Source organism: Schistocerca americana, unplaced genomic scaffold (genome assembly GCF_021461395.2).
Source record: "Schistocerca americana isolate TAMUIC-IGC-003095 unplaced genomic scaffold, iqSchAmer2.1 HiC_scaffold_14, whole genome shotgun sequence".
In the NCBI taxonomy this organism is placed as follows: domain Eukaryota; kingdom Metazoa; phylum Arthropoda; class Insecta; order Orthoptera; family Acrididae; genus Schistocerca; species Schistocerca americana.
The window spans coordinates 11,330,409-11,346,933 of NW_025725481.1; the positions used below are offsets into that span (position 1 = coordinate 11,330,409).

At 46.7% G+C, this 16,525-nt stretch overlaps 1 protein-coding gene across 1 annotated transcript; it reads left to right on the plus strand.

The window, feature by feature from the left end:
- Window positions 1-2,874: 2,874 nt before the first annotated feature.
- On the plus strand, window positions 2,875-9,878 carry LOC124567773 (axoneme-associated protein mst101(2)-like; the record flags this gene model as incomplete). The annotated part of the gene is made up of 2 exons (XM_047131042.1): window positions 2,875-2,880; window positions 8,778-9,878. Coding segments are annotated over exons 1-2 (1,107 nt in total), but the record flags the coding sequence as incomplete, so codon positions are not given.
- Window positions 9,879-16,525: the final 6,647 nt, after the last annotated feature.

The following is a 16,525-nucleotide window of genomic DNA, read 5'->3' on the forward strand; positions in this document are numbered from 1 at the left end:
AGACTTGACACTCTGCAACATAAATACAAATGCTGAATTTGCAGCACATTCAGAGTTATATGACATGCCCAAAACACTACCTCCTTTATATTCGAAATAAGAATTTAGATGAATTTCATCTACACTCAAAACAACATTGACATCATCGCTGTTCAAGTATTGAAATTTCTGTCTTGCATAGGACAGGAAATTACTTCCCCCAAGCCTTTCGTGAGATGGATTCACATTAAATTTGCTGCAGATACTACGCAGAGTGCTTGGATGTGGCATTTTCATTAATGAGCTGCTACGTAAAAAATTGTAAGCATGAGACGAAATTGAAAATAGCAAACAACACAGTATGATAAATGTAGAACTAAACCTATGATTAAATTTCTTTACATTTATGAGACTAACTTGTTCATATATAAAGTCTACCATCTCCTTTTCACTCTCCTGTAAACTGTCTTTCAGCACTCCTACTCTGTCTTTCACTATCTCTACAATACTATCTATAGAAGTTTCTGAGTGCCCACAATCTGTGCCTAAAACCTCCTGCAGTACACTGACAATTTCCTGGATATTGGTTACAATTACAGGAAAAGATCTTTTTCCTAATGTCTTAATTTGTACATCTTTCTTAAACAATGAAACATTTAAATTACTATCTATAACGACAGAATGTGTGATTAATGGTGCTGGATTTCTTATCTTTAAAAAACAAACAAAATCACTGTGTTTTTCGATCACACTCCACTCGTTGGGCAAATCCACTTCCTTCGTACGCAACATCAACTCTTCTAAAGAACTGAAGCTGAAATTGTTTTCATGGTCCTTCTGTGATGCTAAACTATATTGTAACGCTGTAGCTAACTGCTCATTTTCAAGCCTTTGCTTTTTCTCCTATGGCCCTTCACGTCTACTTTCTTCCTTTGAAAGGTACGAAGGACAGTCTGGGAGTAGTGATGGAACTGCATCTGGTCTCAAACGTGGTTTGAGTAGGGGGGCTCTTAATAACTGAACAGTCCTTTCATCCAAAATTTGTGTTTCCCAAATAACATCATCCTTGTGGAAGTGAACATGACATACCTGTAATTAGAAATGAATAAAAAATGAAAAAGGTGCTTACAACTGAATGTGATGACAATATTAATAGTGTGAAAATAATTTATGAATATAAAGTTAGTTTCTAGTTCTAAAATACAAATAGACTCCCAACTAAAATGCAGAAGAATACTCAAGCGATAAATGTGGCCATGGCATAGTAACTCTATAAAACAATAACACTACAATATCAAAACACATGCAGTTACATCTCATGGCAACAAGCTCTTAAAGAGATGGTGAAATGAAGAAAGTACTTTCCCCATCAAAAATTACAAACATTGATTAATGTTTGTAGCATAATTCAATAACAGTGACAATTTTTTTATAATTTAGCCTTGAAGCTCATATATTCACAAGAGGGGTGGGATTTTTGCATAATGTCTTGCTCTATTCCCCCCCACCCCCCACCCCCACCCCACACACACACACACCTCAGGCACAAGAAAGCATGATGACACCAAACTCGCACAGGTGTAATCCATAGAAGCAACTGTGACACAGTAACAGAATAATACAAAGTAATTGTCAACACTGTGTAACCTTTAGAACTATGAAGTACTTAAAGGTAGTGCTTTTTATCAGACACTGTTTTGCTTTTGATATCAGTTCATAGCTTACATAAAAACTGACAGTATGATGAACTAATACATTGCCACTTATGTGCTACCTATTAGGCTAAACATGAGCACACAATTGCTTTGAAGTACTTTAGCTGTGTATCTATAAGACAGCTGTGTAGGCCACTGGCATGTATCTGAAATTCCAGACCCAAAAAGTAAGAATTTGTAAAATCAACAAGTATTTTTTATATGTTTTCACAGTTTCTCCCTTTGCATTTTGTGATGGCCTGTTAATCCATTTATGTACTCATTCATTTTTCCTGTCTATGGTTCACTGTTAAGTCTAAAGCCTACTATATTCCCTAATAGTAACATTCCTTGCAGTGACTTCAAATTCCCACCAATAATTTATTAACAACAAGCGACTGAGACACTGTTTTTACTTCATTTTCAATTTCTGGGTACACCACATTACTTGTATTTGAACAGGCAACTTCCTAAAGACTTTTACAGCAAAAAGAAACACTAAATACAGAAGCAGAATACATCGAAAGTCGTCTGTATCTTAAGTGCACGTACTTAATTATAAACCGACTTTTATTCCTAACAGGCAGCATAAACAGTAAGTATAAAGATATACTGAGATATTTAACTACGTAAGTATGACTGTGCTTAGGCTATACTGGTTGAACTTGCAGAATACAGAATTCATATAACCTATACCAGCTAAACTGTAGAATTACCAGCAAGAAAACGAAACGCTATTTTCTTCGGCACTTATTCAGTTAAGATCTGATATATTAGTCAAAATGTCGCTGACCTTCCTTACTTCATAAGTGCCTATTCTTTGTTAGCACACTTAACCTCTTATGAAATAAAGAAAATAAATACTTACTCTTGAACTTGAAGGAGTGAAGATATCTCTGCGAATATTTGACAACCATTTCTTCCTCGTTGCTTCATCCTCCGGAAATTTAAACACGGTTACTTTTGGTCCACCGTCGTAATTTCCACTACAATTCGGCACACAACAACGATACGGCATTTTGCAGGCAACGAAATTTTCACAGGCAAGAAAAACAGATCACCAGTTTAGTGCACAGAAACTAAACAACCAAATCACGTACACTAACGCAGGAACACCATTCACTATAATAGTAAACTGACGCGAAACTCGCCGAACGACTATTCACAAGCACTGTTCCGTGAAACTGTTGAAGAAGGGACTATGTGTGTAGCCATCTTGTGACGTCACGCACTACGTAGACAGGCTATCTTTTACAGGTTTTTTTTTGTGGTTTTAGGGCGCACAACTTCAATGGTCATTAGCGCCCTGACGACGTTAAGAATGCACCGCGAGGCACAAGTTTAAAACAACAACTAAAAGGGAAAACACGATAAAAGACAGACTGACAGGCATAGGATTAAAAAACAGCATCAAATGTCCTTAGTGAGGTTTGTCAAATTGATAAAACGAAGAACACGAGCAACTGCTCGTGGGTCATCCGCTAAAACGGCATCTAAAGTACATGGCAGGTTAAGATCGAGACGCAGGGCGTTAAAATCCGGACAGGACATTAAAATGTGGCGGACCGTCAGCAATTGCCCACATGGGCAGAACGGCGCCGGCGCAGCCGTCAGCAGATGGCGATGGCTGAACCGGCAGTGTTCAATTCTTAACCGTGCCAAAACTACCTCCTCCCGCCGAGAAGTGCGTGAGGAGGACGTCCAAGCCAGGGGAAGTGGTTTCAAGGCCCGAAGCTTGTTGGCTGGAAGGGCAGCCCAATCGGCATGCCACAGCGATAAAATGCGCCGACAAATAACCCTGCTAAAATCTGACGAAGGGACACAACAAGAAGCTGTCTGAGGCTGGAGGACCGCAGCCTTGGGCGCGGCATCTGCAGCTTCGTTCCCAGGGATACCGACATGGTCAGGGATCCACATAAAGCTAACCGGAGAACCGACGTCCACCAGCTGCCGAAGAGAGCGTTGGATCCGGTGCACGAAAGGGTGAACCGGATACGGATCATTGAGGCTCTGGATGGCGCTCAGGGAGTCGGAGCAGATGACATAAGCAGAATGTCGGTGGTGGCAGATGTAAAGAACAGCCTGGTAGAGGGCAAAGAGCTCAGCTGTGAAGACCGAACAATGGCCATGGAGCTGGTATTTGAAACTTTGTGCCCCGACAATAAAAGAATACCCAACCCCGTCATTGGTCTTAGAGCCATCTGTATAAATGAAAGTCATATTGATAAACTTCGAACGAAGTTCCACAAAACGGGAGTGGCAGACCGAACCGGGGGTAACCTCTTTTGGGAGCGAGCTGAGGTCAAGGTGAACACGGACCTGAGCCTGGAGCCAAGGTGGCGTGTGGCTCTCGCCCACTCGAAAGGTTGCAGGGAGTGAAAATTTAAGGTGTTGGAGGCGACGAAAGCGAACTCCAGGGGGTAGCAGGGCAGAGACATACAACCGGTATTGACGGTCGAGAGAGTCGTCAAAAAACGAACGATAAGACGGATGGTTGGGCATTGACAGTAGCCAACAGGCATACCGACAAAGCAGTATATCGCGCCGGTAGGTGAGTGGCAATTCGCCAGCGTCAGCATGAAGACGCTCTACGGGACTAGTATAAAATGCTCCGATCGCAAGTCGTAAACCCCGATGTTGTATGGAGTTGAGGTGGCTTAAGATGGATGGCCGTGCAGAGGAGTATACGAAGCTCCCATAATCCAGCTTGGAACGGACGATCGACCGATATAGACGAAGTAGGACGGTTCGATCCGCTCCCCACGACATACCACTGAGAACACGGAGGACATTTAAAGAACGGGTACAACGGGCGGCCAAATATGACACATGTGGAGACCAGCTAAGGTTCCTGTCAAATGTAAGGCCTAAAAATTTGGTTGTCTCCATGACTGGGAGAGCAACGGGACCGAGTCGTAAGGACGGTGGGAGAAACTCTTTGTAGCGCCATAAGTTAATACAGACCGTCTTCTCAGCAGAAAAACGGAAGCCATTGGCGACACTCCAGGAGTAAAGACGGTCAAGAGAACGCTGAAGACAGCGCTCCAGGACACGTGTACACTGTGCGCTGCAATAGATGGTAAAATCGTCCACAAAAAGGGAGCCTGATACATCAGCTGGGAGGCAATCCATTATTGGATTGATCGCGATGGCGAAGAGAGCGACGCTCAAAACTGAGCCCTGTGGCACCCCATTCTCCTGGCGAAAGGTGTCTGACAGGACAGAACCCACACGTACCCTGAACTGTCGATCCATTAAAAAGGAAAGAATACAAAGAGGGAGGCGACCACGAAGGCCCCATGTATACATGGTGCGGAGAATGCCCGCCCTCCAACAGGTGTCGTAAGCCTTTTCCAAATCAAAGAACACAGCCGCGGTCGGGCGCTTCCGCAAGAAGTTATTCATAATGAAGGTCGACAAGGTAACCAGATGGTCAACAGCAGAGAGGCGCCTACGAAATCCACATTGTACATTGGTAAGTAGGCGTCGAGACTCGAGCAGTCAAACCAAATGAGAGTTAACCATTCGCTCCGTCACTTTACAGACACAGCTGGTAAGCGAGAGAGGTCGATTACTGGAAGGCAAGTGCTTGTCCTTCCCCGGCTTAGGAATCGGGACAACAATAGACTCGTGCCAGCATGCAGGAACATGTCCCTCAATCCAGATGTGATTGTATGTACGAAGAAGAAAACCTTTACCCGCAGGAGAAAGGTTCTTCAGCATCTGAATATGAATAGAATCAGGCCCTGGAGCGGAGGACCCTGATCGGCCAAGTGCGTTTTCGAGTTCCCGCATGGTGAATGGGGCATTATAACTTTCACGATTCGAGGAGCGGAAGTAAGGTGGCCTAGCCTCCTCTGCCCGTTTGCGGGGGAAGAAGGCAGGGTGGTAATGATCGGAGCTCGAAACCTCTGCGAAAAAGCGCCCGAAGGCATTGGAGACATCCTCAGGGGCCACAAGGACGTCATTCGCGACCGTCAAGCCAGAAACTGGTGAGTGGACCTTAGCGCCAGATAGCCGGCGCAGGCTACCCCAGACAACAGAAGAAGGAGTAAAACTGTTGAAGGTGGTTGTGAAAGCAGCCCAGCTGGCTTTCTTGCTTTCTTTAATAATACCACGACACTGAGCACGTAATCGTTTATAATTGATACAATTCGCCACTGTGGGGTGGCATTTAAAGGTGCGTAAAGCACGTTGACGAGCACGTAAAGGGTCTCTACATGCTGCGGTCCACCAGGGGACCGGCACGCGACGTGGAGAAGAAGTAGGATGAGGGATGGAATATTCAGCAGCAGCGAGAATGACTTCCGTGAGGTGTGCGACCTGACGATCGCAGCTTGTGAAGGTTTGATCCTGAAAGGTCGCCCTGGAAGAGAAGAGCCCCCAGTCTGCCTTGGAGATGGTCCAACTAGAGGAGCACGGAGAGGGGGTATGCTGCAGGAGATGGATAACACACGGGAAGTGGTCGCTCGAATATGTATCAGAAAGGGCGTACCACTCAAACCGGCGTGCAAGTTGGGGTGTACATATAGAGAGGTCTAAATAGGAATAGGTGTGAGATGTGTCCGAAAGAAAAGTAGGGGCGCCAGTATTGAGGCAGACAAGATTGAGCTGGTTGAAAAGGTCTGCAAACAGGGAGCCCCTCGGGCAGGATGCTGGAGAGCCCCAAAGGGGATGGTGGGCATTGAAGTCTCCAGTTAACAAAGATGGTGCAGGTAGCTGAGAAATAAGTTGCATCATGTCTGCCATGGTAACGGCAGATGACGATGGAGTGTAAACGGTACAAATGGAGAATGTAAAAGTGGGGAGAGTAATGCGGATGGCATCTGCCTGCAGGCCGGTGTGCAACGTGATGCGATCGTAGTAAATATCCCGGACCAGCAACATAACCCCTCCATGAGCTGGGATACCTACCACAGGGGGTAGGTCAAAACGCACAGAGGTGTAGTGTGCCAAGGCAATTTGATCGCATGGGCGTAGCTTCGTTTCCTGGAGGGCTAAGACGAGCAGACGGTGCAAGTGGAGCAGCAACTTCAAGTCCTCTCGGTTGGAGCGAACGCTGCGAATATTCCAGTGAATAAGTGCCATCGTAAGAAGAAAAGGAAGATGAAAGAAGGGGTCACCTCGAAGGCTGCTGAGGGCCTGGCTTCGAGCGAGCACTGCCGCCGCTATCAGTAGGCGGACAGCCGTCGTCCATTGGTTCTATAGGTTCATCGGCCATTTTGGTAAGATAGCCGGGAGGGGGAGCTTCCTCCGCTGGTGAACGGCCAGATGTTTGGCTACCAGCGGTGCGGCCAGGCGAAATGGATGACGGCCTGGGGCGGCAACCGCTGGGTGGTGCAGGAGAAGAAATGCGCTGCGGCGGAGAAGGAGAACTGTGCTTCCTATGAGCCTTCTTCGAAGGTCGTTTGGTGGAAGTACTGGTCGATGGCTGGGAGGCGAGGTACGTAGGAAGTCTGCACGTGACGGTTCCTTCTTGAAGGCCCATGCATCTGACTTCTGGGTCTTCGCCTTAGCAGAAGCTGATGAAGGGGCTTGTGTCTTTGGGGTGATGGGAGGAAGAGGAGACGTCGACCGCGCGATCTTAGCACTGGCTGAACGGACGACCGTGGTGCTGAAGGTCAGATCGCATGTCTGGGTTGCCACCTCCCTGGTAGTCCGTGGAGAGGCGAGGACTGTACTGTATTTACCCGCTGGGAGCAGCGTGGGCTTCCTACTAGCAAATAGCTTGCGAGCAGCTGAGGTGGACACTGTCTCTTTGACCCGAATTTCTTGGATACATTGTTCTTCCTTATAGATGGGACAGTCACGGGAGGACGCTGCATGGTCACCCTGACAGTTCACACAATGAGGAGACGGAGGTGGACAGTCACCCTCATGGGCATCCCTGCCACAAGTGACATTTAGCCGCATTGGAACAAGACTGGCGAGTGTGATTGAAACGCTGACACTGGTAGCAGCACGTAGGTGTCGGGACATAGGGGCGAACAGAAATAACCTCGTAGCCCGCTTTGATGCGCGATGGCAGCTGAACACTGTCAAAGGTCAAGAAAAGTGTCCGGGTCGGTACAAGGTCTTTGTTGACCCTTTTCATGACCCTATGGACAGCCGTCACGCCCTGCTCAGCGAGGAAAGACTGAATCTCCTCGTCAGTCAATCCCTCAAGAGATCTAGTATAGACCACACCACGAGACGAATTCAAAGTTCGGTGAGCCTCCACCCGGACAGGGAACGTGTACAGGAGTGTGGCTCGAAGCAATTTCTGTGCCTGAAAGGCGCTCTCAGTTTCTAGTAGCAAGGTACCATTACACAACCTTGTACAAGACTTAACAGTACCGGCTATGGCATCTACGACCTTCTGGATAACGAAAGGGTTGACAGAGGAAAAATCCTTTCCATCCTCAGATCGAGAAACGACGAGGAACTGTGGGGCAGGCGGTAGCACTTTTGTCACTGTTGGCTGGTCATGTTTCCGTTTGTGGGCAGAAGTCGAGAGAGAAAAAGAGAAATCCATTGCGGAGGAATCCCCCATGATTGCCAGCGTCTCCGATGGTGCGCTCCTTCCTTATGGGGACCCTCTCAGAGGGCACTCCCGCCTTAGGTGAATGTTTACACCTCAGGTCACACCTCCCGAGAAACAGACGGATGGACCAATCGGCATGGTCAGAAGGTATCAGCTCAGGCGATCAAACCTCCTTTGGCCTGGTCTTTACCAGGGGGTACGTGCGTGCCTTACTTGTCTACCCAGGGTGGGTAATTACGCGTTACCCCGTCACCGGGTACGCGTGCGAACGCGTGGGACGGCCTTCAGGCGCGCACAGGGAGGAAGGAAGAAGAGGAAAGGGAAGAGAGAGAGAGGACAGACTGTCTCAAACGAGGAGGCGAGGGCGGAGGAGGCAAGGGCGGAGGAGGCAAGGGAAGAAGAAGGCAAGGGAGGAGAAGAAGGCAAGGGAGGAGAAGAAGGCAAGGGAGGAGAAGAAGGCAAGGGAGGAGAAGAAGGCAAGGGAGGAGAAGAAGGCAAGGGAGGAGAAGAAGGCAAGGGAGGAGAAGAAGGCAAGGGAGGAGAAGAAGGCAAGGGAGGAGAAGAAGGCAAGGGAGGAGAAGAAGGCAAGGGAGGAGAAGAAGGCAAGGGAGGAGAAGAAGGCAAGGGAGGAGAAGAAGGCAAGGGAGGAGAAGAAGGCAAGGGAGGAGAAGAAGGCAAGGGAGGAGAAGAAGGCAAGGGAGAAGAAGAAGGCAAGGGAGAAGAAGAAGGCAAGGGAGAAGAAGAAGGCAAGGGAGAAGAAGAAGGCAAGGGAGAAGAAGAAGGCAAGGGAGAAGAAGAAGGCAAGGGAGAAGAAGAAGGCAAGGGAGAAGAAGAAGGCAAGGGAGAAGAAGAAGGCAAGGGAGAAGAAGAAGGCAAGGGAGAAGAAGAAGGCAAGGGAGAAGAAGAAGGCAAGGGAGAAGAAGAAGGCAAGGGAGAAGAAGAAGGCAAGGGAGAAGAAGAAGGCAAGGGAGAAGAAGAAGGCAAGGGAGAAGAAGAAGGCAAGGGAGAAGAAGGAGGCAAGGGAGAAGAAGGAGGCAAGGGAGAAGAAGAAGGCAAGGGAGAAGAAGAAGGCAAGGGAGAAGAAGAAGGCAAGGGAGAAGAAGAAGGCAAGGGAGAAGAAGAAGGCAAGGGAGAAGAAGAAGGCAAGGGAGAAGAAGAAGGCAAGCGAGAAGAAGAAGGCAAGGGAGAAGAAGAAGGCAAGGGAGAAGAAGAAGGCAAGGGAGAAGAAGAAGGCAAGGGAGAAGAAGAAGGCAAGGGAGAAGAAGAAGGCAAGGGAGAAGAAGAAGGCAAGGGAGAAGAAGAAGGCAAGGGAGAAGAAGAAGGCAAGGGAGAAGAAGAAGGCAAGGGAGAAGAAGAAGGCAAGGGAGAAGAAGAAGGCAAGGGAGAAGAAGAAGGCAAGGGAGAAGAAGAAGGCAAGGGAGAAGAAGAAGGCAAGGGAGAAGAAGAAGGCAAGGGAGAAGAAGAAGGCAAGGGAGAAGAAGAAGGCAAGGGAGAAGAAGAAGGCAAGGGAGAAGAAGAAGGCAAGGGAGAAGAAGAAGGCAAGGGAGAAGAAGAAGGCAAGGGAGAAGAAGAAGGCAAGGGAGAAGAAGGCAAGGGAGAAGAAGGCAAGGGAGAAGAAGGCAAGGGAGAAGAAGGCAAGGGAGAAGAAGGCAAGGGAGAAGAAGGCAAGGGAGAGAGTAAGGAAGACAGTGAGATGGAGAAGAGGAAAGAAAGGAACCAACCAAAGGAAGGAAGAAACGAGAAGTGAAATACCGAAAATACCACAATTATAGGTCGTGGAACCGTCCGTCTCTGGACGCAGGCGCTAACTACCCCCTTGAGGGGTATGGACTCCTTTTAGTCGCATCTTACGACAGGCATGAATACCGCGGGCCTATTCTAACCCCCGAACCCTCAGGGGGAAGTCTGCATGTCGATCAGATCAACTTGGCAACGACTGTTCATTTCTGAATGAAGTATGGGTTTCGACATGTGCCCCCTTTCCTTAATGCTCCTTTTGCGCTGACAAGTTTCACACATAGACAGATAAATGTGTATCGTGTCCACTGTTGCGCTTTCGTATTTTCTTGAAGTTTCAACGTTTAATCTGTGCTGCTTCAATAATGTCGAAAATTTCTTCGACACGTAAGTAGTACTCCACAGGCTCTCTTCTTGTCACTGACTTGCTGGTCCCACAAATATTAATAACCTTGAATCGATTTAATCTTATGTACTGCTTCTGTGTCTTTTTCTTATCATATTGTGGTTCTTCAGTCGCGTCCACTAATTTATCGTAAGATCCTTTTGTCGTAACATTGTAATGGTTTCCTCTTTTGTCGTGTTCTTCAGTCTGTAACATCCTTCTCACAAATTATTCTTTCCATCGCCATTCTTGATATAGATCTGACATGATAAATACGTACAAACTGATCTGCACGTGCTTGGCCCCTCTACCGTGTTGTTTGTTGTGGCGAAAAGCGCCCACTGGCGGGCTGGGGTATTGTCGGCCGCTGAAGCGCTGCCCAGGCGGGGGGTTTTGGCGCCTGGAACTGTCCGTGTCGGCGCCTTCTTGTTTTCACTATCTGGAAGTGTTTGGATGTATGATCAATATTCCAATAAATATTACTTTGCACAATACAAAAAAGGTGTTTTTATTTCAATCAGTTGCTCTTTATTTTAATATTTGACCCTAAATAAATTTAGTGAAAACTAGTTCTGTATACCAGTAGCTTAATTAGAACGCGTTCTTACTAGTTGATACTGATACTCTTAGTTACAACTAGAATTTACTGCTGGTCAAAAGCGAAAGCCAGTTAAAACTAGTTTTTACTAGGCAAAACACGTTTTGACCAAGTGGCACAGTAAAAACGAGTTTTAACTAATAAGAACGCATTCTAACTAAAAACGGGTTTTGACTGGAACAGATATATTGTGGATTAGTGAAGTTCAGTGGCAGGAGGAACAAGACTTCTGGTCTCGTGAATACGGGTTATAAATACAAAATCAAATCGTGGTAATGCAGGAGTAGGTTTAATAATGAATAAAAAAGTAGGAACGCGGATAAGCTACTACGAAGAACATAGTGAACAAGAAAAGGAAGAGAAGGAGAAGCAGTCGGTGAATGTGGATTGGGGGTCAGGAATGAAAGGGGAAGCCACCTGGCAGAATTTTGCACAAAGCATAACTCGATCGTAGCTAACATTTGGTTTAAGTATCATGAAAGAAGGTGCTATACATGGAAGAGGCCTGGAGACACTGGAAGGTTTCAGATAGATTATGTAATGGTACGACAGTGATTCAGCAACCAGATTTTAAATTTTAAGACAATTCCAGGGACAGATGTGGTCTCTGACCACAATATATTGGTTATGAACTGTAGATCAAAATTGAAGAAACTGCAAAAAGGTAGGAATTTATGGAGATGGAACCAGCATAAACTGAACGAGACAGAGGTTATAGAGAGTTTCAGAGTGAGTATTAGTGAGCCATTGACAATAACAGAGGAAAGAAATACAGTGGAAGAAGAATGAGTAGCTTTGAAAGAAGGAATAGTGAAGGCACCGGGTAAAAAGACGAGGGCTAGTAGAAATTCTTGGATAATAAAAGATATTGAATGTAATTGATGATAGGAGAGAATACAAAAATGCAGTAAATGAAGCAGGCAAAAAGGAATACAAAGTCCCAAAAGCGATATCGACAGAAGTGCAAAATGGCTAAGCAGGGATGGCTAGACGACAAATGTAAGAAGCATGTAGAAGCATGCATCACTATGAGTAAGGTAGATACTGCCAACAGGAAAATTAAGGAGCCCTTTTTAGGAAAGAGAACCACTTGTATGATAATCATGATTGCTGAGATGGAAAACCCATCCTAAGCAAAGAAGGGAAAACATTAACGGGGAAGGAGTATATAGAGGGTCTTTAAAGGGGCGGTGTACTTGAGGACAGTATTGTGGAAACGAAAGAGGACGTAGAAGAAGATGAAATGGGAGATATGATACTGCGTGAAGAATTTGACAGAGCACTAAAAGACCTAAATCGAAACGAGACCCCTACTGATAGCCTTGGGGGAACCAGCCATGATAAAAACTCATCTACAAGGGTTGGAACTTTAATAGTGGTAACTATTTATTTACAGCTCCTGTGTTTCAAAGTTTGACTGACCTTCAAAGTAGTCACCAGCATTGTGTATGACCCGTTTGCCAGCGATGTGGAAATCGCTTGAATACTCTTAGCAGTGCCAGTTGTGTTGAGAGTTCGAGCGGCGCGGTCTATTGCTGGACGAATTTGTAGCAGTTCTGAAGCGAATGACGTTAAGTGTTTCTTTCAGTTTAGAAATCGAGTTGAACTCACAAGGGCTTAAATTAGCGGAGTGCAGTAGGTGGTATAGCACTTAGCAGCGCCATCAGTCAAACAAATCAGTAACATCTTGCACTGTACGTGCTTTAGCATTGTCCTGCAAAATGATGGTCAGGTCCTGCAGAAAGTGTCATCACTTCTGTCTCTAAGCTGGTTGTAGGTTGTGTTCCAAATTGGACAGCAGAACAAAAGAAAAGTTTGGAGTAAGAATTAAAACCCATGGAGAAGAAACAAAAACTTTGAGATTTGCCAACGACATTTTAATTCTGTCAGGGACAGCAAAGGACCTGGAAGAGCAGTTGAACGGAATGGACAGTGTCTTGAAAGGAGTATATAAGATGAACATCAACAAAAGCAAAACGAGGATAATGGAATGTAGTCGAATTAAGTCGGATGATGCTGAGGGAATTAGATTAGGAAATGAGACACTTAAAGTAGTAAAGGAGTTTTGCTATTTATGGAGTAAAATAACCGATGATGGTCGAAGTAGAGAGGATATAAAATGTAGACTGGCAATGGCAAGGAAAGCGTTTCTCAAGAAGAGGAATTTGTTAACATCGAGTATAGATTTAAGTGTCAGGAAGTCGTTTCTGAAAGTATTTGTATGGAGTGTAGCCATGTATGGAAGTGAAACATGGACGATAACTAGTTTGGACAAGAAGAGAATAGAAGCTTTCGAAATGTGGTGCTACAGAAGAATGCTGAAGATAAGGTGGGTAGATCACGTAACTAATGAGGAGGTATTGAATAGGATTGGGGAGAAGAGAAGTTTGTGGCACAACTTGACTAGAAGAAGGGATCGGTTGGTAGGACATGTTTTGAGGCATCAAGGGATCAAAAATTTAGCATTGGAGGGCAGTGTGGTTGGTAAAAATCGTAGAGGGAGACCAAGAGATGAATACGCTAAGCAGATTCAGAAGGATGTAGGTTGCAGTAGGTACTGGGAGATAAAGGAGCTTGAACAGGATAGATTAGCATGGAGAGCTGCATCCAACCAGTCTCAGGACTGAAGACCACAACAACAACAGGTACAGCTGAACTGCATGAGCCCAGTCAGTTGTACTCTGTACTGAAAGGATTTCTAATTTATAAAATTCTTCGGCAATTTTCCTTAATTTCCCATATTTTTGGTATCTTCCCAATTTTACGCATTTTTCGCCCATTTTCGTAATTTTTCGGGCTTCCCTAAATTATAATTATTGCGTCGAATCACACAAGATCCACCCCACTGTTTCGACGTCTGGTCAATTTCTTGATGCCCTCAGGCAATCACAACGAAGCATAGGTCTTATTTATTTATCATTGCTAAGTCACCACTCCATCACTAGTGTGTGTGTGTGTGTGTGTGTGTGTGTGTGTGTGTGTGTGTGTGTGTGTGTGTGTGTTTTTGGGACGTCATCGTGTATGTGTTAGAAACTAATGTATTGGTAGAAATTATGTCATAGCAATTTCTGTAAGCGCTACAGATGTCTAACCAAGTATGTAACATAAGAAATACCACACTCCAATAGACAAACCCCTTCCAAACCACCACTACATTACTATATTGTGTGACGACATAATAAAATACCGATGCCTCCAACGGAAGATACTGTTTCAGATGCTGTACAGCGCTATAAAATACGCACCTAGAGATACAACCGTCCAATAACTGAAACCACCTCAGCGAACATCAGTTCGCTGACGGTAGCTTACCCCTTTGACTGCAAACTGTGGATGGATAGCCGCGGAAACTGCTGTTTGGAATATGACCGCGAACATGCGGAGCAACTGCTGAGAACGTTGGGGTGTGGTCATCTCCAGCCTGGTGGCTGACACTGCTGCCGTATCAGTTTTGGCCGAAAAGTCTCCTGCCCGCTGTAATATAAAAGCAAACAGATCCCAACACGTCGGTGTAAATTCAAAGAACGCTACTAATACATACCTGGATGACGAGGATCTCCTCCCCTGTGTTCACTGGATAATGCCAGCAGGGTACCGAACTCCCTGTGCGGTCGCGGCCACAGAGTCACGAATGGGAGAACACTGCATGTCTGCCTAACACTACACCAGACCGTCTCCCCAGGTGTGGAGCAGAAATTTGCGTTATTTAAACAATACGTATCTGTGCACACGCAAGAGACCTAGTGGCTGCCACAAATAGCACTCAGTCACTGGGGGAGAGGACAGTCCGCCACAGCAAACCTGTCGTAATGTACCGACGACCTTGCAGATAAATGTTGCTAACAAATTTAGCGCCGAGTACTCCCTTTCCCAACCCCTTTTCTCTAGACCAATCAGAAACAGGTTTGCTCTGCTACTGCCTACCATCATTCTTTTAAAACATCTGTGGGCTACTGCCATTGTTGTGTCCATTTTCCATTTTATATGGCTTTATGCCAGATGGATTACATATACAGGTTCTTTTACACAATCTGGTGATGCCACAAAGCGGTGAAATGCATCGTCGATGTTAAATAATTTCGCAATCCAGTTTGTTATGCTGAAATTGTATGGGTGACTTCATTTTCAGCCAGGTGGACTCCCATGTTGAGTGAAGACAAGTGATTACGATGTATGAACAAAGTAAACTCTGCAATATTGTTTCTATATGCGAGATCACTGTAAGTCTCGTATATTTACCAGTGGAAAACCAGAGTTTGATCATTCCTACTAACATTATTTGACTGATTCATAGAAATACAAAGACACACGCTGGAAAGCTAGTACATTGTAGTATTTAAACATTTATTGAACGTAACTTCTACAATACAATAGCTGGCTGTATAATAGATGTAGACGTCAAACGATCTAGTCAGATGTGGTTCCTCTCGGTCGACTGGTACTTCGATCGGCGGTGCAGTACAGCGGCTCTGGTGATATCTTCTCACAGACTCTGCTATAGCGGTTGCCATTAGATGCGGACGAAGACTGATCTTCCTTCGACTGGCCGGGCCTATATAGTGAGCTGGAGCCAATAGAAACCCAGTGTAGGAATCTGTGGCTGGCTATCTCGCGGTGACCTCTGCAAGGAAAGGTTCCTATCAATCGACTGGAATCTTTGACGTGTTTACCTGATGTCTTCGCCTGTTGGTTTGTTTCCCCTCATAGCGTGGCTGTTATGCGGTGCTGCCTGCCATTTAGGGGAACCCGATGGCAGACAGTACACACCTCCCTTCCTGTGGGGGGGGGGGGGGGGAGAGGAGGGCGACGTCGTCCTACTCAGTCTTGGCGGCCTCGTGTAGGAGGCGGTGAAAACTCGGCCCCGCAGAGTAGGGCGCGGCGTGGCAGGCCAGACGGGTAGAGCTGCGTTGTGGAAGAGGCGGGGAAGCCGGCCGCGATGGTTCCAGGGGCATAGGTTCATCGACGTCCGCGGGATGCTGCCCGAAAAGTGGACTGCGTGGGCGTCACTGGCTAGGCTGCGACACCGGCGGCGGCGGTACCAAGGTCACGGGGGCATCGTCAACGCTGGCGGATGGCGCAGCCGGTCGGGCCGGCGGAGGAGCCGGTGGAGCCTGCAGCCGCTGTCGAGATGACTGCTGTTGCTGCTAGATGGGGTCTGGCATCCCTGCACGCCAACCACAGGCGGAAGAGATCACATCCGGGCGGCCGGAAGAAGGCGGCAGAGCGGTTTGCCGGGAAGACCCTGATATCAGCGCTGGAGTTGGTTGCGGTGCCGGCAGACCACTTTGTCGGCAATGCGGACATCATAGAGCTGACGGCCTTGCGGCTGGACGATCACCCCCTCAATCCATCCGGCTCTCGGGCCGAAACCTCGCGCCTAGATAAGGGATCCCGGAACAAAGGGAGCCTGTGCAGTCGGAACCCATTGTTTGGGTCCGGGCCGGAGGAGGTGCCAAAGGGTACGAGGTTGCCGGCCATGCAGAAGTTCAGCCGGATTACGGGAGCCGATGGGCCTCGACCGATAGGAACTGAGGAACAATGTCCGCGACTCGTCCAAAGTGTGGGTGGAGGCATATTTTGACATTTGGGCCTTAAATGTTCGGACGAGG